Raw genomic sequence first — 26,936 nt, 5'->3', positions numbered from 1 at the left:
TTCGCATGAACAAGTTCAAAGACCTTATGACTGGACTGACTCTGACTAGAAAGAAACAAACTCCGATGATGCTTGCCCAACTGACATGCTTCACACTAGAATGATGTAGTAGACAAAATTTGATGAATGACACGACGAATCTTCAACAATGAAGGATGTCTGAGACGATGATGCCACTGAACAGGACTCGAGGAAGAATTGACTGCTGCATAAATGTTTCCCATAGGGTGATGTAGATAGTAGACTCCATTTTCTTCATAGCCTCCACCAATCTTCTTCCCCGTCAGCAAATCCTGAAAATGACAGCACACAGGATCAAATATCACTCTACAATTTAGCTCTTTTATAAGGCAACTCACTGATAATAAACTTTGAGGAAATGAAGGAGCATGAAGGACATTTTTCAACTGCAAAGAAGAGGATATAGAGACATTTTCTTGACCAATAACCGGGGAGGAACTACCATCAGCTAATGAGACTCCTCGATGTACAGTAATAGCCTTTAGATCTGAATTTTTTTGAGAGTTTTCACATAGATGTCTAGATGCACCAGATTCAATAATCCACTTACTATCATGAGGGGAAAGATGGTCTCCAGTAGAGTAGGCCGCACCTTCAACAAGAGAAGAGAAACTTGAAGGACGATGAGAAACCAGCTCCTCATATTCTGCACGGCTAAGAGTGATAGATTCACTAGGAGAATTGGTTTCATGCTCCACCTCTAGTTTTGTAACATTAGCTTTTGGAACATTCGGCTTCAATGGAGAAAATGCATGTCATCCATGTTTATCCTAGCAACGATCTTCTAAATGTCCTAATTTTCCACAATAAGTACATTGGAGTTTGCCTCTACCTCCCATACCTCTTCCACGACCTCTGCCTCTAACATGCATAGAATTTCTTTGTCCATAACTAGATGGTACAACTAAAGCAGATGACTGAGATGCAGGTTGAGATTGTGGAAGAGAGATGGCACGTCTACTCAATCGATTGTATGCATCAGCAAGAGTAGGAACATCTGACCCGGTCAACATTTGAACTTTTGCAACTGAGAACTCTGATGATAGACCTGTGAGGAAACGAGCAACCATGGTCTGCTCTTGATGATCCTTCTGTTTTGAGCAGCACAGAGGCCTATGAGCATTCAGTCTTTCAAAGGCTGCCTTGATAGAGACATAGTACTGGGCTAATGATTGGTCACCTTGCTATAGATTATATATTTTCTATTCAACTTGTAGAATACGACTCACATTGGTCTCTTGAGAGTACGTATCTCGAAGAGTGTCCCACATCTGCTTAGCCGTATTGTAATAAATTAAGCCATCTGCAATATGAGATTCAATGCTATTCATGATCCATGACATAACAATGTCATTATCTTCGTCTCAAGTGTTTTATTTTTCTGTTTTATCATTAGGTTCATATTCCAATAGAATATGCTTTTTACGATGTCCTGACACAGACATCATAAAGGTTCTGGACCACCTTGCATAGTTAGTTTCATTTAATTTCACAGAAGAACCATAGGAGAAGGGATTGGCAAAGACTTTATATTCCCCAATAACTTCATTCTTATAATCAGATTTTTGAGCATCACCCATAATGAATAACACGAACTAAGGAGCCACAATCACTGACGCTGCTGCACTAGATGTCCACGTGCACACAAAAACAACTTGTCACAGTTCGTAAATGATCTGCTCCACAATGAACCGATCCACTATAGTGATTTTCCTTCACCACAACACCCAGATCTGTGATCATATCTGAACATACGATCAGATCCAAAACAAAATGACTATATAAGCTTTACAACAGCCTGAACAAACAATCAGATCCAAAAGAATATGCAGATCCAAAACAAAACGACGATATAAGCTTCACAACAGCCTGAACAAACGATCAGATCCAAAAGAATATGCTGGTCCATGACATATGATCAGATCAACTTATTTTACGACAACCAGAACAACAAAACACAAAAAAACTGATCCACGACAAATCTGGTCGTCACCCACATCCACGACAAAAACAGGTCGCCACCCACTTCACTATAACATTACTGCACCGTACCTGTATCCACCACATTTGATCGACCAAAACCCATACTTCCACCTTGACTTTTAGATCTGATTACAAATTTGAGTCATGACTTTTGTCAAACTGCAAATCTCTTATCAGACCTATACCACTTGATTCCCAAAAAAAATTCGAACACACCTTAGGTCTGATCCCCTTCACGCGATCTGGTACCCTTCACACACACTTTGGCGCAGACACAGAAGTCACGCCCCTTCACGCAATTTGGTACCCTTCACGCACACTTTGGCGCAGACCCCGAAGTCACACCCCCAAGGTCGATGGCTTTGATACCATGTTGAAAAGAAAAAGAGGTAGAGAGAGACGTCTTAATCATGTATTAGGTCTAATCTCTACTTGTTTAAATAGAGATCATCCATAAGAAAGAAATTACATATGGGTCCCTCATTATTTAGAGAATACCAAAATCAGACTTAAGTAAAACTTTAATAAGAAAAACTTTAAGAGGTCGACTTATTTTAACAACTGCAAAAGTCGAAATACTTTAATCAACAAGACTCATCAAATCAAAAGACATAGAATTTCAGGGAAACTACATAATTCACTACATGACTAAAAAAGTAAAAAAACTCAAAACAACAAGACTCATCACTCAATTTCATTATCAAACATTCTGCATTAATAATTGCAAATGACTTCTTGTTGTGCGGCTTGTGCCTCCTCCTCTTCTTCATCTTATTCATTATCTACATTTCGTTGTCACTGCATGAATGCTCTATGCACATGCCAATGCTTGTAATTTTGCTTTTCTCATTCTATATATTTCACCTAGATTGACAGATATTATAGCACATACATCATCTAGAGCTCGCATATATGGTTGCATTGGTGCACCAGATTCTCGAGAAATGTGCTACTTAATGTGATGCAAACTCCCGTGAATCGATGCATGACATAATCCGCATCTCAAAACATTACATTGCTCGAAATCGTCAACAACCTACGAAATTGCCACTCCGGGTCATCAACATGTTTGAGGTGAATCACACTTTTAAGGTTCGGATCTAGCAAAAGCCCCAATTTAAAGGTGGATTTGATTTAAAAATATGTGTAAGCTTAGAAACGAGGTTTGGGGAGGGAGAACACAAAAAAATGGAGTCAAAATTACATTTGGGGCTTTAAAAAGGCCTCCATAAGTCACCGTTGCCACTTTTTTGGCACAAAAAACAACTGTGTTCAACTCGTACCAATACCGGGTGCATCTACGATGCAATACGATATCCCCATGTATCATACAATATAGCTTGTATCGGACATTTACGATGTGCATGTTATGTTGTATCACTGATACTCCATATCCTGTCGTACAATACAATACTGATAACTCTGTTGGAAGGCACATTTTTCTTGATTCTTTAGGAAGTTAAATTGCTTGTCCCTTCAAATAGAAATTCACATTCTTTTAAGATTCTTTAAATTCACATTAGTTTAAGATTCTTTAATTTCATTGCGTATGTTGAAATGTAATAACAACTGACCTTCAAACCTCTTGCCTAAACTTATACGTGTGGATTAAATTTACCATGCTATTCTGTAAAGACTTATGATGGATTATCCAACATCTATGGAAGTTATCCCTAGCCCTGCTCAACTATGCACTTATTTGGAAGTGACTGAAGCATAATCAGTGCATGGAAGAGCCTAGCATATCTTATGTATGTGTATAGCCTAACAGCTTATTCTGTCGAGATATTGTATAAGAATAGAATGTAAAGACTATAATATGGGAGTATAAATGGAATATCTGTGTGACATTGCTGTTTAAGGATTGTATGACGATCATTTGATAAACTGTTTATTTGCAAAGTGAATGGTGCTGTTCTTTTCTTTTTGGGAAGGAGAAGATTGGTTTGTGTTTAGTTAAAAATAGGTTGCAACTTGTTTGCTGGCAAAAATTGCATGGGAAATGGGACATCATGCCCTGCTCTATTGTCTTCTTTTGGCTAGGAATTGGGAGAATATGGTACATACAGGTATGATAATGTTCAGGCAAGAGCATGTTGCCTGGCCACTATGCATGCTTTCTGAGGTGCCAGTTTGGAGGTTGTTTTTAATTTATGTCCAAGATGCTCTTTTCATTCATGTCTCCCTTCAAATTGCTAGCAAAGGAATGCAGATTCTGAAGGATGCTTTAGATGGAAAATCTTTTTTGATTGTTTGCTACTGTGAATCTGAAGATATGAAATGAATGGTTGTCTAGCATGACTTGGGAACTTGCCTCATAATTTTGGCTTATAGTAGGCATCAAATTGTTTGATGAAAAAGTAAGAAATGAACTGATTGTGCATTCTTGGCCACTGGGACATTTCATTCACATTCAGATGGGTGGAATGATTATGGTGACTTATTTGCTTATGCCCAAAGTTGGCTTGATTCTATGGGCTTATATTGCACTTGGATTGGGCCACTCCAGTGCAGTTTCTGAAATGGTATTCATAAGTGCCTGGTTGATCTTGATGGGATGTGAGCAGATTATTTATTTTGGGATATTTTGTGGTGTATCAAGTCAACTTGATTTGCTTGCTCCATATATATCTGGTATATCCGAGATTGCACTTCCTTATGTTTCTTCTTCTATTGGACTGACTGAAAGTAGCCTATTGTCACATGGACATTAGCAAGGGTATGGGACATGACATGGATATGCTTCGTACAACAAGGTTTTGTAAAACTTGGACACAAGGACACAGAGACCATTTGTGTGTGTGTGTGTGTGTGTGTGGGTGTTTAGTGCATGTAAAATGTGTCTATGATTGTGTACCTTCAAAATTCTCAAAGAAATAAAACATGAACTTCATCTTAAGTGCAAATTTTTGAACAACAATTATGAACCACTATGATTAGTATACATTAAACAATAAATCCTAGTTAAAATTTGAGATTTTTGTAATCATTGACATATTTTGGAAGGAAAAAAGAAAGTAATTACAAATTAATGGTCAAGATCGTGAAAAAGAATGAAATTAGGGACACAATGTTGAACATTTTTGACACAGGTTTGATTGTATCCATCAAGTGGCTCAAAACTTCTGGTGTGCGGGAGATGCTAGGTAATGTCTATGTTTGACATGTATAGCCTTATTGTATGTCGAAATCTATAGAAGTGGCCTCTGGGTTGTTTTGGTTGACAATTTTACCTAGGAATTGTTTCAAAATTTGAATAAGGAGCAGGATCTGAACTCATGTTACTAGGAGGATTGTGCTACTAGGTATTGCAATGCATATTCTTAGGCATGATGAATACTGATAGATTCTTTTCTTTTATGCTCTCTGTTTGTTAGATCTCAGATATCATTCTTAAAAAGGGAAATAAAATCCAACTTTTATTGGTCTTATTTGAAAAAGAACAATATGCTCTTAGTTTAACTTTAAATAATTTCTGACAAATGGAAGAGCTATGTATTGAAATTAAATATTTACTATTTGAGTTCTATTATTATCTTTTGAAATGTTCTTATGTATCTTCTGAATGACTTGAAACTCTTAAAACTAACTAGTGCACAAGAAGTATTGATTTATTTCAATATGTAAAAGAATTGATTTAGGAAAGAGGAACTGCAAAATGTTTGGGGTTGTTTTTTGCAATTTTTGGCTGTCTTATGAAGCAACAAAAGTAACATGAAAATATGTGGAAGGAAACCTGATAAATTAATGTCATGCTTGTTGGAGGTAAGACATTAGTATGATAACCGAGTTGAGCTGAAAGGGTTGATAGATGTTAGTATAGTATGGCAAAAGTTATGCCTCGTCAATCTGTTGACTTTAGTGGTACTTCCTGGTGGAGTACCTGGAATTTGATATATTTGAATACTGTTTTCTTATTATCATTTTCTTTTTATTTTTCCTGAATTTGTAGCACAAGTAGTCAAACATGATTTCTTCTTTGCCTTCTGGGAGCTTTTACTTGTACAAAACGTGGACCTTAACATGGTTGTGCATCCAAAGTGTTGTAGTTTATCGTTTTCTTGTTTTTTCCTATATTGGTAGTGCACGTTCTGTTTAAAAGGAATTTCTCCTTTGCCTTTTGAAATCTTTTTCTTATACTTAATGTGGACCCTAACATGTCTGCACCTCTAAAATTCTTGATTAGCGGTTGGCATTATTGTAGTTTAATTTCCATAAGCAATATCTAGTCTAGACTAGTGTAGAATATAATAGAAACTATCATTCTTTCAACATTATGATGCCTTGTTATTAATTTATTGTAGGTCCTGTGGCTGAAGACATGTTCCATTGGCAGGCCACTATTATGGGGCCTCCTGATAGCCCTTACTCTGGAGGCGTGTTTCTAGTTACAATTCATTTTCCTCCGGACTACCCTTTCAAGCCTCCCAAGGTAGTTTTTTTTTTTATCTATGACACTGCTTGATGCATCATTATTATGTTTTGCAAGCCCTAGAACAAGGATTTGAAGCACTACCTAATAGTTTTGGTATCCGTGGATGTCCAGAACAGCCTCAAGGAGAAGAATGAAGAGAAAAAAATATAGAGAGGGTTGCTGCTGAAACGATTCTCAATGGGAAATCGTGTGGTGAGGTATTCAATATATTAAACATAACTTACAAAGCTAACTTTACATCACTACCCTTCCTATATACAATAAAGAAACTGAAACAAAAGGACAATAAAAGAAACAATGTGACATCAATTTATTTCACATTGGATCTAGGTATTGGATCTGTATCCAATACTCAGATCCAACTGGCGTTATCTCTTAACAGCCTCCCTCAAGTTGTACATGGTAATCACCATGGACAGCTTGACTTTAAATACCAAAATCTTTGCTTTGTCAAACCATTTGTAAACAGATCTGCGATTTGGTTTTCTGAACCAATGAATCTTGCTTCAAGTTCCTTGTCTTCAATTTTATTTCTGATGAAGTGCTGATCAATCTCTATGGGCACGTTTGGAAGCAAGAAAAATTCTCATAGGAAAAGAAAATTTTGCCTATGAGAAGTTCTGATAAGCTATTTTTTTTAAATAAAAAAATTTCACTTGTTTGTGTAGCATGAGAAAAATAAAATGAAAAATGTTAGAAAAATGAGAGAGAGGAGGAGGGGTGGTGGTGGAGCTGCTCCACCATGAAAAATGTTAGAAGTCCATGCTTTTTTTTTTCTCATAAAAGACCCATTTATGTAATATGGTAAGAAACAAGAGGCCTATGTCTAATTCGGATCAAGGAAACGATGGAGAAAAAAAAGAAGATCCACAATCAGAATTAATTTAGCACAAATAACACCGGTGATTGTTTCTCGCTGCATTCAAGATCAGCAGGGCTCTCGCTTCATTGCATCACTTTTTCGACCATACGGTTGCAGAAACCATCAAGCAATATTTCAATCAAGATGGGTTCTGATTCTCTAGAAAAACTCAAATCAACTATGAGAACAAAGCCCTCCCACCGTCACTGTACCCCAACAGAATTTCTCCAGAAAATGCAAATGCCAGTGACTCACAACCAAATGAGTAGAAGAAAACTCAACCAAGAAAACACAACTGCGGCAAGACAGTCAATGATCTCTAATTTCCCACACCAAATTCTCATCTTTTGTGCCGCGAACCCCAAAATAACTTAGACCTCAGGATGAAGAGGACCTCGACTGTCTTCATGATAGAGACGATCTACCAGAAACGACAACCAAGGAAACCTCTTGGAACACCCAAAAAGTGATTTCTTCGTAAAATGGAGAAAAAACACCCCCAATTACACAATAATTGATCAAAATAAATAAATCAAGTCACACTTTCCATTTGCTGAGCTATCTCATGATTAAAAAACCAAAAATATAAAAAAAGACAACCCGAGATCAAAAGCTATAGCCTACCGTTTGAGCTTTCAAGAGTTTGCTGCTTTTAGGGTTATAAGGCGTAAGAGTGTTGAATGAAAACATCCGTGCTTGTGATGACATCATCACTCTTTGTGCTTGAGGACACCAGAGGCAGCATGGCTTTCGCTTTGAATCATATGTGGAGTGTGTTAAATGAAAATTTTCCTTTGGTAGGAAACATTCCTCCACCCCTCCACGTGGAGGAATGTTTAGAAAAACTCTCTCAGAAAAATTCTCTCGTTTGGAAAGTTAAAAAAAATTGTACGTTTTTCCTTCCTACACTTTTCCTACATCTTTCTCACTTCCAAACGTGCTCTATATTCTTGGTTTTTCCATGGTGCATATGATTCAATGAATTCCCAATGGCACGCAGATTGTTACAAAATAAAACTGATCTAGGGACTGTCTCATCCAATTCATGTAGCAAAATTTTGTATCCACATCGACTATGAAGCAGTTGTTAGCTTGTTGTCATGACTCGATATTTAGCTTCAATGCATGATCGAGCTATAACCCTCTATTTTTGACTTGACTATGAAACTAGATTGCCTCCAACAAATATACAATATCTTGAAATTGACCTTTTTTTCATTTGGATCCATAACTATGAATAAATCTTTCCTCTGATTTCTTTTCTTATAAAACAAACCAAAGTTACTAGTCGAGGAAGCGGGAGCGGGAAGCGATACGGGAAGCGGGAAGCGAGGCACTTTCAAAAATTTAGGAAGCGGGGAAGCGTGGGACCACTTAGAAGAAAATTCTGAACCGTCTCGGAAACGACCTAGGAAGCGAACCGGAAGCGAAAAAAATGAAAAAATGGGGAAGCGAGGGGGAAGCGTGGGGGAAACGTGGGGGAAGCGTGGGGGAAGCGTGGGGGAAGCACGCTTCCCATTTATGGGAAGCACGTTTCCCATAAAAGGGGGACACGCTTCCCATAAAAGGGAAGCACGCTTCCCAAAAAAGGGGGACGCTTCGGAAGCGCGACGTTTCGCGCTTCCGAAGCGCGCTTCCCCTTTTGCCTAGGCGCTTCCGGTAACTCTGAAACAAACCATCACCTAGGGTACCCTTTAAGTACCTCAACATTCGCTTCATTGCTTCCATATTAGTTATTGGCTGGTGCATGAATTGCGATACTTGGTTTACTGCACGCACAACATTTGGTTTTGTGAAGGTGGTATTGCAACATTCCCACAATACTCCTATACTCAGTTGGATTACTATACAATTCCCCATCAACACTTAACTGTTGATGTATTGAAACAAGAGTTAATAAGGGCTTGCCATCACACATACCTATCTTATGCAAGAGATCCATAGTATACTTATACTGAGTTTTGATCAACCCATCTTTCTTCTTATCAACTGCAACTCCCAAGAATTGCTTCAACTAATCAAGATATTTGATTTTGAAACATTTGTTCAACACTTCCAACACTTTGTTTCTTGAATATGTTTATTTGAGTTCCTTGAAACAGTGATGTCTCCGTATATATAAGCAAAACAGTCATGTACCCTTTGCCTTTGTGGATAAACAACGAATGATCAAGAGAAGATCTGTAGAAGCCATGTTTTTATATTTTTAGGGAGAAACTCTTGAACCACGAACGATAGGTCTGCTTTAGTCCATGTATCGTCCTCTTAAGTTTACACATATTTAGCTGGATCATTTTCATTGTATCCATGTAGCTGCTCCATGTAAACTTCTTCTTTTAGGTCTTCGTGTAAAAATGCATTCTTGATATTAAGTTGGTTTAGGGTCCAACCATGATCTATTGCTAGAGATAAAATGATTCGTATTGTTCTCATTTTAAACTAAAAGCCTCCTCATAATTCATACCATGCTCTTGAGTAAAACCTTTTGCAACTAGACAAACCTTACACCTTTCAATAGTACCATCAGGTTTATATTTAATCTTATAAACTCTTTTTGATCCAGTCGCATTCTTATATATGGAGGTCTTTTAATCACTTCTCATGTTTGGCATTCATGCAATGCTTTTATTTTCTCATTTATGGCTTCAATCTATTTCTTATTCCTGATAGCGTGAAAATAAGACATTAGTTCTTCTTGCTTTTCTATCGGCATGAAGTTGCTTAATCCTGTTTGACCTTCTAAATTTTGGCTGTCACGATTTCAACACACTGGATGATTGTATTTTTATGATTGCTCACGCTTTGGGAATGTTGTCCCACTTCAATATTGGCTCTCTTTTCCTCTTCAAGTATAGACATGGCCTTCTTTATATCTCCGATTCATAGCTGCATTTCCTTCAACCATAATAAAATCTTCCCTTTGGTGTTCGAGATTTTCTGAAGCTCTTTCTTTTGGTGAGAAAATATCAATAGGTGCTGAAAACAAATCCTCACTTAACCATAACTGATAGTATTTCCACGTTGCTTCCTTTTTCCTTTTGAACCTGTTTTGCAACAAGATGATACTAAAAAAAACTCTCATCAAACATTAGATTTTTGAAAATTCAAAGACGTTTATTTTTGACATCATAACACTTGAATCCTTTATAATTGTCGACATAATCAACAAATTTACAAACATGAGCTTTTGGTTCAAATTTATTCATGAGAGACTTATCTATTTGAACATAGCAAATGCATCCATGAGCTCATAAGAAATCATAGTCAAGGTGCTTCATAAAGAAAATATAATAGATAGACTTGTAATTTAAAATCTTCATGGGCAACCTATTTATAATGTGAAAATGTGAACGTTTGAGTGAAATGCTTCTGTCCAAAGATAGAAAGGAGTTCTACTGACATGTAACACTGCTAGGGCACTTTCAACGATATGGCAGTGCTTCCTTTCAACAAACCCATTTTGTTAAGGAGTGTAAGATAAACACTCTTTTGTTGATTTCTAATGAATTCCTTTAAAGAGTACTCTCCTCCACCATTATACTAAAAATTCAGAATGGGCATAGAAAATTGTTTTTTAATCAACATGTGAAACTTTGTGAATATATTAAACACTTTATGCTTATGCTTCATGAAATATATCCATGTATAATGAGAGAGAGAGAAGTTAGCAATGAAAGAAACATAGTGGCGATTAGTAGAAGAAGAAGCATTAGGTGCTGGAATTTCAAAAGGTTTTGAAGCTCTTTCATTCAAAGAATTAAATGGAAGTGCACGATTCCTTGAAATTTGATAACTTAAACATATAACATTTACAGACTCACATTCTAAGCTTGACTCTAGAAACCAATCTTTCAATAAAACCTTGACTACAATGAGCAAGACGATTGTGCCAAACATTGGCTTTACTTGAACTAGAAGTACTGAACAAAATAGATGAACTTGATGACTTTAGATTAGGCTTCAAAACAGAACTAGCAGACTTGGATGCAAGATCTTCTTTGAAGACGTATATGTTTCTCAATCTTTTGCCTTCAACAAATATCTTCTTTGTGTGAAGATCCTTGACACAAACAGAGGATTGTGTGAATACATTACACAAATTGGTATTATCAATAAGCTTAGAGACAAAAATAAGATTTTTTTTTTTATGTTAGGAACAAAACCGACATTGGAAAGATTCAGATAACCAGATTTAGACAAGGGAATAAACACATTTTCAGTGTGCATGATAGGATGCCGAGTCCCATCTCCAGTAATAATATTATCTTTACCATGATAAGAGATCAAAGTTAAGAACTTACCATAATCACTTGTGGTGTGATTAGCAAAATCAATATACCACACCCCTTGCTCATTCTGCTTCTGATTTAGTCCTGCAAGGAAAACAAATAATAACTGTTTGTGTATAGGAAGTTGTCTTTCACCACTACTCTGACCACTTGTATGACTTTCAGATTGGCCTTTGCCTTGGTTTTTATACTGTGTTGTCCCTTGATTTTTTTAGATCTTTGAATCAACAATTTGCTTTAATATATTTCAATTTTTTTGCACATAAAACAAGTAGGGATATGACATTGTCCTTGTGCAGTAGTGTTAGGGAGAAAGATTCGGTGTGGGAAGTATGCCTTGGCCTCCCTAATTGTCTCCACGACCTCGTCCCCTGCCTCCTCTTCTACGATCATGTAGTAACCAGAACTTCTTCAGTATCATTGAACACATTTGCATCAACACTGAGAGTCATCTCATAATGTAACAATTTTGCCGTTAGATTCTCAAATGTAGGAAGCATATCCGAATACTGCAAAACAGTAGAGAGGACATGCTAATCAGGGCCAAGATTCCTGAGAGCCTGCTGTACCATATCCTTATTTGAAAGTTTATAACCAACCATGGCAAATTGATCAATGATATTCTTCATCTTATTGAGATATTCTATAATGGATATAAAATCTTTCTTTAAATTCTGAAATTCCTTTTTCAAAAACATAACCCTAGACTTTGATATCTGATAATACGTTTGGGCTAACCTAGTCCAAAGCTATAGAGTTGTGCAATCAACCGACACTACAATAAGGACCTCCTGTAACAAAGTAGAAATAATATATATCTCTTTTCATCGATGAAATAAATTATGGATTGTTGACATGAACAAATGAAATAACAACCTCATTCTCATTCGTATCCTCCTTGATGATATACTTTAGTGGAAGATCTTGACTCCTAATAAAAGGGGTTATTTGCCTCTTTCAAGTTAGAAAATTAGAATTATTCAATTTTTTAAAAACCAATTGGGGTAAAAAAGTAGAGGACAATAATTGTTGAGGATTTGAATTCATAGGAATGAAACAAGAGTACTCAACCAATCATGTCAATATGAAAACTCAAAAGACCAAGGCTTGACTGACCCCTTTTTTTGGTCTGTAAACCCAATAGGCAGAAGAAGTCGGTCTGATCAGAAACTCACAGTTTCTGATTATGAAACAATTTTTTCATATAAAAAACAATAAGGTGATGTGATGGTCAAGAGAGAGCCAATAAAGTAGATCTTTTTTTTCTATAAATCTGAACAGATTTTTCTGTAAATCAGATTTCAGATCTGTAAACCTGAACAGGTAACTAAGGACAAATATCTAAATAGAATAAGGAGAATATCAGCATTGTGACATCAAATAAGAAAAGAAAATAAGAAATAATATTGACGTCAATCAAGAACAACAATATAAGATCTGAATCGTGTTAACACGAGCAGATATACAGAATGAAATAACAGCAACACAAGAAGTGATTGGGAACAAAGAAACAAGGAAGAAGAAACAAGAAAAAGAAAAAAAGAGAAAGGGGAAACTTGGAGAAGAAGCAAGGTAGAAAACCCAAGATCTCTTAGAACATACTTCAATAGATCTAGTCAATCGATCTCCAGCTCTGATACCATAATAGTTTTGGTATCCGTAGATGTCCAGAACAGCTTCAAGGAGAAGAAGAGAAGAGAAGAGAATATAGAGGGGGTTGCTGCTGAAACGATTCCCAATGGGAAATCGTGTGGTGAGGTATTCAATATATTAAACATAACATACAAATCTAGCTTTACATAATTGCCTTTCCTATATACAATAAATAAACTGAAACAAAAGGGCACTAAAGGAAAAAATATAAAGCAATAAAAGAAACAATGTATCGTCAGTTCCTTCCACATTGGATCTGGATCCAGTATCCAGATCCAACTGAAGTTATCTCTTAATACTACCAATCTAAAACCAGACTAGCTGTAACTGTATTTTGTGTTTACACATAAGGGAATTTTATTGTGGAGGAATTTTTTTTCTAGGATGTTTTCTCCCCTTCTTGGTATAAAGTAGGAGACCTTTTATTGTTCAATCTAGATTGAGGTGCTGCTTGGAGACAGAAAAAAAAAGTTGAATTTGTTGGGATTACCAGATAAGACTTTTTTCTCAATTGGAAAACTCGTTTTCAGACTATTTACTTGGGGAAACATATTCACATAACGGGAGAGAAGTTCAAGTTTCCTTTGCCCAGTGTAATCAGTGGCTCCTTAGAGTGTTTGTGCAGGTGGTGCTTCACTGTATTGTAAGTCGTATTTGTGAATGTACACAAGGAGATGGACTCCTAGAATCTTCAGTTGTCTTATCTGGAATTCCAAGCTTTAGTGGAACACCATGAAGTATGAGAAATTGATCTGTTAGTTATAGTTTTACATTCTTTAACAATTGCCTACCTGCTTAAGAGTTTAATTCATATCTTCAGGTTTGCTTTGAGTGGTCATTTTTTGTAATATTGTAAATGAACTTTGGTAGTGTGAACAGTAAATTATTTTTGAGGCATGTGTCATTTTGGATTCTCGGTCTGACACTTTATAAGAAATGTCAGTTTCAAGACGTACTGATATTAGGCAGCTGTCTGGCGCTTTACAAGGAATGTCAGTTTTGAAAAAGGTACAAGGAAACCATTTTTTTACCCGATCTAAATTATGTACAGGAGGATCCGACCCGATCTGGATTATGTACAGTACAATGTAATTGTAACATTGTAACCTTTTCTTTTAATCCAGACCCGGATCCACTCCCTTGTAATGTAAAATAAATACAAAGTTTTAGGTCACGATTTCTATTCAAAAATCGTGACTGTCGCAGGCCCACTTTCTCGCATTCTTCTCTCTCTCTCTCTCTCTCTCTTCTAACATGGTATTAGAGCTCAGGTTTGTCTGAGGGCAAAAAAAAAAGGTTCCGGCAGGTGCGACAATCGAAGTTTTGAGGTTTTCTCGTTCCTTCCTCTTTTCTACTCTTCTCCTTTTTCTTTCTTCCCTTATTCTTATCTCCTTTTCTGACTCTTTCTGTGTACCCACATCTCACGTGGGGTTACTTCTCTCTTGATATGAGGTTCACGTTAACTCAGACCTTAAAAAAAAAACGAGTGGCTGTATTCACGTGAATCGCTGAAATCGATTCACGTGAAACATCAGACCAATCACGTGCCCTATTTCATTCCTTTTTGTTTGATATTACCTGTTTGAACATCTTTATTGCTATCGTTTGTTCAATCTCCTCCACACATCTATTTCTACATATTCAAATGTATTCTTGCTGAGTTGCCTTCTCCCTGTTTATCCCTTGCTGCTTGTCTAAAAATATATTTAAAGTTTTTTTTTGCTAATTGTCTGAAAACACATTTAACATGAGAAAAGTCTTCTCTCATGTCAATATCAGTTTTTTGGAGTGCATAAAAGGGGGGGGATTCAGTCTCACTATTGGGTTTGGTCTCTCTATTCCCTGATTTTGACAGAAAAAAAAAGGCTGAGCATTGTGTGAGAACTCCTGCACTTCGTGAACACTCTTATTGAACTTCACTCTCTATGGATCCTTATTCCTCTCAATCAAATCTCTCTTCAAGTTTTCTCAACCAACTCGTTTCTGAAAAGTTGAATACCTCGAACTTCTTGATTTGGAAGAGACAAATCATTCCTTTTATAAGGAGCCAAGGTCTCTTAGGTCATCTGGATGAAACCATCCAGTCCCACCAGAATTTGTTCCGAGGGAAGAGAAAGATGATCAAGGGGCGAGTTCGATCGTGAATGTCAAAAATATAGAATTTCTCAATTGGGAAAGGAAAGATCATCGGTTGTTGTGTACATCACCTCAACCTTGTCTCAAGCGGTACTTGTTGCCATTCCCGACAATTGTACAACACTACAACTCTGGGAATGACTGGTTCAGACGTATTCGCAGGTTTCTCAAGCAAGGATGGTTTTTCTAAAAAGAGAATTTCAGTTGTTAAGAAAAGACTCCATGACTATCATGGAATATTTGAACAAGATAAAGATCATCACAAATCAGCTTGCAGTTATAGGATGTGCCGTAACTGACAATGACATGGTGCAACAAACTCTGAGTGGATTGGGATATGACTACAATATGATAGTCACTTCACTATTTTGCCTTCTTGTTCTTCCTACCTTTGATGAGCTACGAGCCAAATTGATCCAGTATGAAATGACTGAAGGGATTCTCTGAAGAAAGTCACACTCATCTAAAATTTTAAGAAGTTTTTGCCACAGGCGTGACTTATGGTAGAGGACAGGGACGAGGAGGACAAGGGCGAAGTGGATACGGAGGGCGTGGTCTACTTTTCACTCCAAACATGTTAGCTCATGCGCAGAGACCAAGATCCATCCCTACTTGCTTTCTTTGTAACAAAAAAGGGCATATTAAGGCAAACTGTTTGCACAATCTAGAGAATAAAGGAAAGGGTCCACAAACAGAAACTAAAAGAAGATTCACAAATACCAGAGTCAGTGGAGAGATTAAAGATCTGCTGATATCTGCCTTGTCAGAGTTGAAATTGAAGCAGAGTGATGAAGGCACTTGGTTTGTTGACTCGGGGACAACGAGTCATGTGATAGGCGATGCAGGTAAAATTTCTAACCCTATACTTTATTTTGGAAAAAGTAAGATTGTCACTAGAGATGGATCCCACCATCCTGTTTTTCATGTTGGAAAAATTGTCATTCTCATGTCACATTCCACTCTTACTCAGCGTTTTAAAACTCGCCGAGTCAACTCGTTGACTCGGCTCGGCTCGCCCCTCCAGCGAGTCAACCCGGCAAGGCAAACTCGGTTTGCCAAAACTCGGGCTTGACTCGGCCTGACTCGGGCGAGTTTTGGGATGTTTGAAATTTGTTTTTTGAGTTTCAAATTACAGTTTCGAAATATATAAGTACATATATTTTAACAAGGGTTACCCCCAGATTTTGTATAAAAAAGAAAATAAAAATCATTTAAAGATAAAAAAACATTTAAATCCATAGAATAAAATCACCATGTTGTTCGAACTGTTCACCCTGTGTTATCAACTTATTCTAGCAAAATATTTTAAAGAAATGATTCTCACTATATATGGCGGGTCAACTATGCCTATGGGAAGTCACGTTTAGGTTTCATCATCCATTTGTTATGTGAACAAGCATTGTACATATTCAAATATTAGTAGTCTTTTTATAGTTGTGCCATTAATATATTTCCTGCATAGTTTTATACATGAGAAAATTGCTTATTTATGTTGATATTGGGCATTCTGTAAACTTTCAATATGCACATATATCCCTGTTTTACATTTATGGATTTGTTAGAGAGGGAATTAAAACTTTTAAAACAAGCTAGCATATATGATTGGCCATTTTAGGAACCTTAGGTAGTAGCTGAACTCATGGTGACCAAATCCTCTAATTCAAGTCATGAATTAGTCAAAGTGCTTGTATAGATATCAAATTCAATTATTCAAGCAAACCTCTATAGCTCTTTGCAGTTGTTTTTATATTCTTACAAACATTTGAAGACTGTTTACTCAAAAACATGGTTTCAGACAAATTATATATTGTTTTTCTTTTAAGATCAAAAGTTAACAAAACCCGGTCCGAGTCACCGAGTTGACCTGCCGAGTCACGAGTCAATAAAGAACGAGTCGAGTTTCGAGTCACGGGTTTTAAAACCTTACTCTTACTCTTTCTGATGTTCTGCGTGCTCCTGACATCAAGAAAAATATTGTCTCTGTTTCTAAACTTATTGATGATAATAATGCTTCAGTTGAATTCACTCCCTTCTTTGTGCAGGTCAAGGACCTACACACGAGGGAAACATTCGCTGAAGGAAAGAGACGAGACAATATGTATGTCTTTGAAGAAGCTTCATGTCATGCTGTCTACTCGGTTCATCTGAATTCAAAGTCTTCACTAGAGTCATGTTCATCTTCTTCTGCTAATGTTTTTAGAAATTCTGAATGTAATAAGCCATTCTTGTGACATAGTCGATTAGGACATTGTGTGAGTCATTTCATTGAAAAACTTGTTTCTAATAATCTCATTCCAAAAGAAAGTCTCAATTGGGATGAGAGCAGTCATAAGTGTTCCAGTTGTCTTTCATGCAAAAGTCATGTATTGCCTTTTCATTCCATTAATAAGAGAGCTTCAAAATCTTTTGAGATAATTTGTTCTGATGTATGGGGACCCGCTCCAATTGTCTCTGGATCCGGGAGCAGATATTATCTAATTTTTGTTGATAACTATTCTCGATACACTTGGATATATTTCATGAAAAATAAGTCGGAAGTCTTCTCTCTGTTTCAAAATTTTCTTTCTTTAGTCAAAAATCAATTTTTCGAGTCCATTCAATTTTTCCAATGTGATGGAGGTGGGGAGTTCTCATCCCGTGATTTTATTTCTTTTCTTCGAAATAACAGAATAGGAAGAAGGGTATCCTGCCCTCAGACCCCTCAATAGAATGAGATTGCTGAACGAAAATATAAGCATATTGTTGAAAGTGCCATGAGTATGATTCATGACAGTAATCCTCCCATCAACCTATGGACAGAGGCTTTTCATTCTGCCGTGCATGTGATAAATAGACTGCCTATGGTTATTCTGGAAAATAAGTTCCCTTATTGTCTTTTTGGAGTTCATCCCAGTTATAAGGATCTGCCTGTTTTTGGGTGTGTTTGCTACGTGCATATTGATCAGTCCTTGAGAAACAAGTTCCAGGACAAGGCCCAGAAGTGCAGATTTGTGGGATATGCAGATGACTACAAAGGATATAGGTGTTATGATCCCACCAACAAACGCATCAGAACCTTAAGAAATGTTATTTTTGATGAACAAAATTTTGATCACGGAGCCGACACAACGAATATGCCAACTGAAGTTTACTTTCCTTGGCTGAGCTCAGAACTTTTTGCTGGTTCTAATGAAAGATTGTTCCTCAGTCTGCGTACAACAAGAAGAGATGTTTGAGAACACTGGGACGTCAGAATCACAGAATGTAGTGGAAGTATCGGGCAGATACAAAGGCATCGTCTATTCTAGGCAGAGACCGACAACATCAAGCCACTCAGACCATGTCTCAGTCGTCAATCCTACTCTTGAGGTCAGAAAATCAAATCACATACGACATCCTATTGACAGGTGGGTTAGTTATAACAACTTCTCCCTGGATCTTCAACTGTTTTTAACTGCCATCAACAAGGAAGATGAGCCCATTATGTACTATCAGTCAACTACTTCTACCAAATGGGTAGAATCCATGAATGATGAAATGCAAGCCTTGTATAAATGTGGAACCTGTGAAGTTGTTCCCAGACTACCAGAAAAAAATGTTGTCGGATGTAAATGGGTCTATAAAATAAAGTACAAGCCAAATGAAACCATTGAACGATATAAGGCAAGGCTTGTGGCAAAAGGATTCACTCAAGAAGCAGGGCAAGACTATGATGAGACCTTTAGTCCGGTTGTAAGAATGAGAACGATTCGAATTATCATTTCTCTGGCTGTTGAACATGGATGAAAGTTAAGTCAACTTGATGTGAAAAATGCATTCTTGTATGGGGATTTGAAGGAGGAAGTATACATGGAACAATCCCCTGGATATCACGAACAAAATTGTAAATCCCATGTGTGCAGGTTAAAAAGGGCTATCTACGGTCTGAAGCAAGCATCTCGCTCCTGGTTTGATAGCTTCTCGCTGGAGATTTAGAAACATGGATTTTCACGTTCCATGCTGGACCACTCATTATTTATTTTTAGAAGCCAGCCTGTGACCACTCTATTATTAATCTACATCGATGATATTATCATCACGGGAAACTCTGCGGGCCACATTCAAGAAGTTAAAGACTTACTAGGTCAGAGGTTTAAAATGAAAGACCTTGGAGTTCTCCGTTATTTTCTTGGTGTAGAAGTCGATAACCAGGCTCATGGCTTGACACTCACTCAACACAAGTACATCGTAGATGTTCTCAACAAGGCAGCCATGAAAGACTGCAAACCTCTAGAAACTCCGAGTATGCTTCATCAAAAATTTAGTGCTCATGATGGAGATCTGTGTGATGACCCCACTAGGTATCGAAGCATAATAGGAATGTTGCAGTACCTCACTTTTACTAGACCTGATATTGTTTATTTAGTCAATCAAGTGTCTCAATTCATGCATGCGCCACGTAATGGACATATGGAAGCAGTCAAGAGGATCCTTAGATATCTGAAAGGGACTATTGGGGATGGATTGACATATTCACCACAATCATATGGCAAAGATGAGCACGAACTTACTGTGTATTGTGATGCAGACTGGGCAGGAGATCCTGACGAACGAAGGTTTACATCAGGATGTGTCTTCATTGGAAAAAATTTAGTTTGTTGGAGTAGCAGAAAACAAAATGCTATCGCTAGATCAAGCACTGAGGATGAGTACAGATCCATGGCTTCTGCTGCTGTCGAAGTCACATGGGAAAAGATATCCCACACTACCTTGCTGAGTGACAATCAAAGTGCTATCAGCATGTCATTCAATCCAGTACATCACTGTCGTGCTAAACACATTGAGATCGACCAATACTTTGTGAGACAGAAGGTTGAAGAAAAGGAGATTGAACCTGAGTTCGTCAGTACTAAAAGACAAGTTGCAGACATATTTACCAAAGGGTTAACAAAGGATCGTTTTTGGATGCTTAAAAGCAAGTTGTTCATGGTCCAAAACCATGATCAACTTTGAGGGGGGAGGGTGAAAAAGGTACAAGGAAACCTTTTTTTTTACCCGATCCAAATTATGTACAGGAGGATCCGACCCGATCTGGATTATGTACAGTACAATGTAATTGTAACACTGTAACCTTTTCTTTTAATCGGGTCCGGATACACCAGACCCAGATCCACTCCCTTGTAATGTAAAATAAATACAAAGTTTTAGGTCACGATTTCTATTCAGAAATCGTGACTGCCGCAGGCCCCCTTTCTCGCATTCTTCTCTTCGTCTCTCTCTCTCTCTCTCTCTCTTCCCAATACAGGTGCAGATGGAATTCTAACAAGTTTCTTGTTCAAGAAATAATGTTGTTAGGGGGAGATGTTCAACAATATTGATGTTATTTGGTTTCTCATCCAGGAAGTGTGATATCGTAGGAAATTCTGTCTTTTACCACTAAGAATTGCAGACTCTCTTACTTTGCTACATTTCACTTTGGTGATTCATTTTCCATGTAATGTTTCGTGTAAGAGGCTCTATTTTCTGAATTTAAGGTAGCATTTCGTACAAAGGTTTTTCATCCAAATATCAACAGCAATGGGAGCATTTGCCTTGATATCCTGAAAGAACAGTGGAGTCCAGCTCTGACTATTTCGAAGGTCTGTTTTCATGTTAAATCATCCCGAGTTTCGTTCAGGCATTTTTTTGAAGTTATTGATATTCCATACGTTTCTTCTTGATTGTTATGTATTCCTATGGTTGTTTTGTCTTATTTTGTTGCGCAAGTATGTCCATTCACATCGAGGCACATTTCTAGCAGCCAGGCATATGGTTTACCTTAACATGAATGAAAATAGAAGCATGGGCACAACCACAAAAATATAAAATTAAAAAAAGTTATGAAATCTGGAACCACATAAATTCTGAGAGACGGAAGGTCATGGTGTATTTCATTCAGTTTTAGAAATGCAGCCCTCTGTTTTTCAGAATAAAGTTCTGCAATTGCTGCCATCGCATGGTGTCAACAAGTAGTTACCGATTATGTGCTAATAAAATTATACAAAATTCATAAAATTTAACTCTTCCCAGGTTCTGTTTTGGTGCTTACTGTTGCTCATTCTGGTTGTGAATTGGATTTGCCAAAGTTCTGTTTTCGTTTCATCACCATGGAAGTCTCTTCTGAGTTTAGCTATGCTAGTACTCACCATCCACTTTTGGATGTTGCCGTATGTCACCACCACTTTGCGTTCTGCTCATGTTGATCCAATGGCCAAACCAACATATGAATGATAGCCAAGCTGGGGGGATATCTCCCTGTTAACACCATCTCAGCTTGGCTCTCCAATCACTAATATCTCATTGTAAAAAATACCGAAACACAGCCACTCTTTTACTGTGTTGCCATTGACTTCTGCGCTTGGCTTTTACCCCATTCTGGTGTTACAAAGTTTCTTAGCTGAAGTTTGTCGCTTCAAATCCTTCTAGACAGTAGCCCTAGTTCACATATTCCAAACAGGACTTGGTTGCTGCCAGGTGATAGCTTGCAAATGAGTTTTGTGGGAACTCAGATTGGGTGATATACAAAACCACTGACAACAATGGTGTTTTAGCATCGTCACTATCTATAACATTCATCATCACTGTCCATCTTGCAGTGGACCCACCCTAATGGGGCTCTGTGTAGTTACCATAACTAACCCACTTATTGTCATTGATTGCTGATGGTGGTGATGCCAAATCACCGGTGGTTGGTGATTTGGCATATCATCTGATCCAATCTTGGTTTTTGCTGATGGAAACAAAAAGATCATGATATCCACTGTACGGATTTAGAATATACAACCTGAATAGAGCAGCAAATGGAGAAAGAAGGAAAAACTAAGTAGGTTTGATCATGTGATGCTCTCTAGCTTGGTCTTCAATATACATCTTTCAGTGGGTGGGTTGACATCATTGAGTTGTGCTTGTGTTTTCTGACCCTGTTGGCAGTATTATTTGTATTAGTGATTATGTTGTTTGCTTGCTGAAATGAATGTCTGTGTTGGGCAGGTTCTGCTTTCTATTTGCTCGCTGCTTACAGATCCTAATCCAGATGATCCACTTGTGCCTGAGATTGCGCACATGTACAAGACAGATCGTCCCAAGTACGAAGCAACTGCTCGGAGCTGGACACAGAAGTATGCCATGGGCTGATGAGCAGTTTCTTTGTAGACAGGTCTTTTGGTTGGTTTCAAATGGTAACAGCGAAAGCCTTGGCTTTCCCTCTTAATTAAGTTAGTCTTCTAAACCGGGAAAAAAGGCGAGTGTTGCACTCTCCGGATGATATTGTCGTGATGCACTCTCCAGATGATATTCTCTTTGTTTTCTGGGGTGCTTGTTTCTGTTTTAACCAATCTCCACCTGGCTTCCAGCCCATTGATCTAGTGTTATATGATTTCTTTTAGAAAAGCCCATGCTTGCATCGCTTCTGATTTCTGAAACTTGGTGGTTTATGACGTCTGAGATGTAGTGGCTAAACATGCTCCTTTTCACTTGTACACCTGATATTGGTCAGGCATCTGACCAATCACAGCAACCAGAACTAGTAACGCCCTTCTAGATGAAGCTTAGCTGACAACCAGGTTGTGTCGGGGGATTTTTATTACTGAATTCAGGAAAATCCTATTGCGACTAATATCTGAATTCATTTGCATGAGCAATCGGAAACAATTAGGGCACACAGCTAACTGGGATATAGGCTTTTGTAAGGGCTCTAACCAATTTGAAACCAGTATCCAAAACAAATTATGTAGGATTATGCTAATCCACATATGTCCTGAATCTGAGCTGCTTGCAATGCATCTCACTGATCTCAGTAGCCTAAAATACAAGTGCATGTCTGCTAACATCATATTAGTCTTGTATTTCCAAGTATTTAATTTTCCTGCTGCATTTGTTATGATTATTGTAGTATTTTTTGCCATTTTGTAAAGTTGGGGTTTTGGTGGGTAGAGTAACAAGGGTGGCCTACATATCAAATATAGGAGGATGGAGTTTGGTTAGTGCTAAGTCGTGGAAAGATGTGTTGAAATGGGAGGTTAACTTGTTAAGGTTGAAGTTATTTTGAAGCTACCATGGCTTCTTGTGGCCAAGTTCTAATATTGTTGGAATATGTAATGAGGGCATTTCCTGCTAATAAGAGGTTTCAAAGTAGGAAATTTTAGAGCTTTCTTGTTAATGTGCACTGTTTCTGGCGGATCTTAACAGGTTCGACAGGGTTTTTTCTCCTAGCCCAAAATGCCATAGTGGAAATTCACAGACATCCTATTACTGGTTGCCATTAACGCAAACCACAAAATAGCATTTGAAGTTTCTTGGGACAATTTTTTATTTAACTTGTTGACATTCTTTAAAAGTTGTGGATGTGAACGATCTTATTTAATTTCTTAATTTATTTGTTGTCCGTCAGGTTATTCATTTTTCCTTGTGATTAAGAAATAGTTCCTTCTTTTTTTTCACTGACAATGGAAGTTAATTATTTCTGTACTGTACAAGTCCCCTTTGTTTTTAATTTATTTCACAGTTTCTATTCTTTCCTTTTTATGTTCTTGAGGTTTCTCACTAAGCATGAGACACAAAAGTTCTCGTCAGTTACATTAGATACTCACATCCATTATAATTGGTGGTTTTCTTTTCCTAAACTTTTTGTTACTGTGGCAACTGCTTGTCATCGATATGCATAGGACGCTCCTTTTTTATGCTCAATGACTTTGGTTAAATTTTTAAAATCACACTTTGTTGTTTGTAAAATACTCTTTATTGTGTTTCATTTTTTTGTTCCCTAGCTAGGTCAATAGTGACCAAAAGTAAAAAACGGTAAAATATCGGCAGCCAAAAAATTGTGAGAAATTGATTTGTTTTAGAATCTTGCAATTTTGGTCAAAATCTTGACAATAAAAAATAAATGTTTACAAGGAAATATAAATAAAATATTCAAAAATAAAAACTACACTGGTTTTTCACGATAAATAGCCGATAAAAACATATCACGTTTAAAATGGGTTTATGTTTTTGATAAAATTTCTGAGAAATTATTGTTTTTAACTTTTGGGTAATTTCTTGCTATATTTTCATGAGAATTTCATAAATCTAGCTAGATTTGTCACTATGGTTAGGTCCCTGTCATATCCACCTTGTTCCATTTCTTTTCATTGGGGCAAAGTGGTTTGTGGAGTTTGCTGTTCTTTCATTTCATCATAGCTGAGGAGGAAATTGACATCAAGACCATATAAGATTCCTCTTTTCTAATTTATATTTTTATACGACCGCTACAAATAGGCAAAATAGGGTGTCTGATAATAGAAATTTAAGCTTATTGAATCGTGCTAAGTGGTTGCGAGGGAAATTGAGATTTGGGAGAAAGAAGCTGTTGTAACATTGCTTCTCTCAAGCTCAAACTACTTGGTATGGGTCGGATTTGACCTGGACCTGTACCAAGCCCTATAAGGTCAGGGTTTGGTGATAAACAAGAAGGTTAGATTAGAATCTGCGTCGGACTTGAAGGGTCTGACTAGTATATGGGGTTGGGTATGGTTTGTGAAATTTTGTATCAGACCAACCAGAGTTTCATCTAAGATATACAAATTTTCAATGTAAAAAGGGTAAAAAAATATATTATTTTACGGGGTATGATCCGGGTCTGGTTCATGTAATCCATATAAGATCTGGGTATGGCTTCTCTTAAGCTGGGTTCAATTAGAACCAGGTCTGGACCTGTTATCAGCATCTCAAGTCAGGTCTGGGTCTGGTTCCACTTTATTCTGAACCAAACCCGACCTGTTGACACCCACCTTAAAAGAAAAAGGAAGAACAAAAATATCCTTGTTCAAAGAATCAATTTCATTGTAAAATTTTGTACGTAATTATTGGATACTTATTAAATTGTAGAAGCTTGCAAGATCATTTTTGTTGCACAAATGCTGGAAGCTTCTTGAATTTTCTAAGCTCGCTTCGGAAGTGCGAAACCACACGATTCTTTGATGATTTAGAAACTTTATGAGAAACTGTCTTTTTAAAAATGGAAAGTTTGCTTCTTCCAGTTAAGATAGTTTGCATATATAATGAACATGTTTGTAAAATTGCTTAAACTTGTATTGTAAGTTGCTTCTTATTCACTTTCTCCTAAGCTTCCCAAACGCTTCAGGCTTTATGTATCCAGGTATTTATTGGACACTCGCTTCTCACTTTTGTGCATTTCTTATTGCACGTAAATCTAGCAACTTTTTGTTGTTCAATTTGATTATTGTCATTTAATAACGTAGAAACAGTGAGGCCACTTAATATATAAGCCCATGAGAACTTTTTCACTTGAGAAAGCATATGTGAAATTGTTTCATAAGGGAAGGAGTGGAGAAAACTTTTCATGGGAAAAATTTCTATCTGAAAATAGAGTTATTTTTCCATGACAAGATGAGCTGTGCACTTGCTACCTTATGAAATTTTTTTAATGTAATGGGTTACTACTAGCACACGTTGATGTTCAAGAACATGGTTGAGGGCAAACCTTTACTATAAAAAAAAGCCTTATCGGTCATCATTTGAATAAAAATTCTAATTAAAGGTTCGAACTCGACACCTTTGGTTATGATAGTATGACCTAACCATCCAGGTATCTCATTTGGTCAGGTTATCCTAGATAAATGTGAACTGAGTTTACAAGATGAAATAGTTCATTGGCAACAATATTACATTATTGAATGTCATTTCAGTGGATATAAATTTGCTACAGTCGTTTGTACATGCAAAACAGTAGAAAACATCATTTTTTTTTTGTTTTCTTGGCTAGATTTAACCTTATAGACGTGATCTATATAGTTTCTTTAGTTGGAAAAAAGCCTTGGATCATGTTTTTACATGTAAGTTTGTTTTTCAAATGCTTGAAAAATTAATGGCCCACAATGTACCAAAATTTCATGACTCCATAAATCATAATGATTTATCAAGTTGATCCAAAACGTGATCCTGGCAAACAAACCATGTTGAACATATCTATGAAGTCAGGTTGACTGGGTGCACTTAGCACAGATGTTTTTTTCTTTTTTGAAGGGCAAGCTGGGGTTAAGCAGACCCCCACAAGTTATTATTCAAGGTACCACTGGGGCTTCGAACCTGCAACGTCCCATCACAAAGAGACATGCACTGACAGCTCCTACCAACCACGCGGAGCCCCATTGGTTCACACACTGATGATTTTTCATAGGAGGCAAATTGGTCAGATATATCTAGGATGGAGGTTTTGCAATTATGAGCTGTTCCAGATCCAATTTCGATCCGATAGCTGTTCTGGATCTGAACTGTTTTCAACAGATTGTGCATACAGTAGGCAGTAGCAAATATGTATGTACCCCATTTGAATAAATATGTTCCTGGTGAGTGATTTGTTTTTCTTTTTTTTCAGTTCCTTTCTTAATGGCCATTGTCTTACTGGAGACTGATAGAGCATTCTTTGAGGAGGATAGAGGCAATAACTAGACTAAAATACATTGTTTTTTCTTTGATTTATCATGACCCAGAAAACCCACGTCCAGGATTGAAGACCTGGTCGCACTGGCTTAGCCTGCCATACCTACAGTCATTGTCC

General features: G+C 37.2%; 1 protein-coding gene across 1 annotated transcript in view; it reads left to right on the top strand.

The window, feature by feature from the left end:
- LOC149820820 (ubiquitin-conjugating enzyme E2 28-like) overlaps nucleotides 1-22,765 on the top strand; it is a 28,232-nt gene extending 5,467 nt beyond the window's left edge. The window contains exons 3-5 of the mRNA XM_089982057.1: nucleotides 6,309-6,436; nucleotides 20,872-20,976; nucleotides 22,367-22,765. Coding sequence (XP_089838183.1) covers nucleotides 6,309-6,436; nucleotides 20,872-20,976; nucleotides 22,367-22,510 — 377 coding nt within the window. The 3' untranslated portion in view covers nucleotides 22,511-22,765. The remainder of the gene's footprint in view (nucleotides 1-6,308; nucleotides 6,437-20,871; nucleotides 20,977-22,366) is intronic.
- Nucleotides 22,766-26,936: the final 4,171 nt, after the last annotated feature.

Source organism: Nuphar pumila, chromosome 12 (assembly GCF_984573655.1).
Source record: "Nuphar pumila chromosome 12, dmNupPumi1.hap1.1, whole genome shotgun sequence".
Taxonomy (NCBI): Eukaryota; Viridiplantae; Streptophyta; class Magnoliopsida; order Nymphaeales; family Nymphaeaceae; genus Nuphar; species Nuphar pumila.
This window is presented reverse-complemented; position numbering and strand designations above follow the sequence as displayed.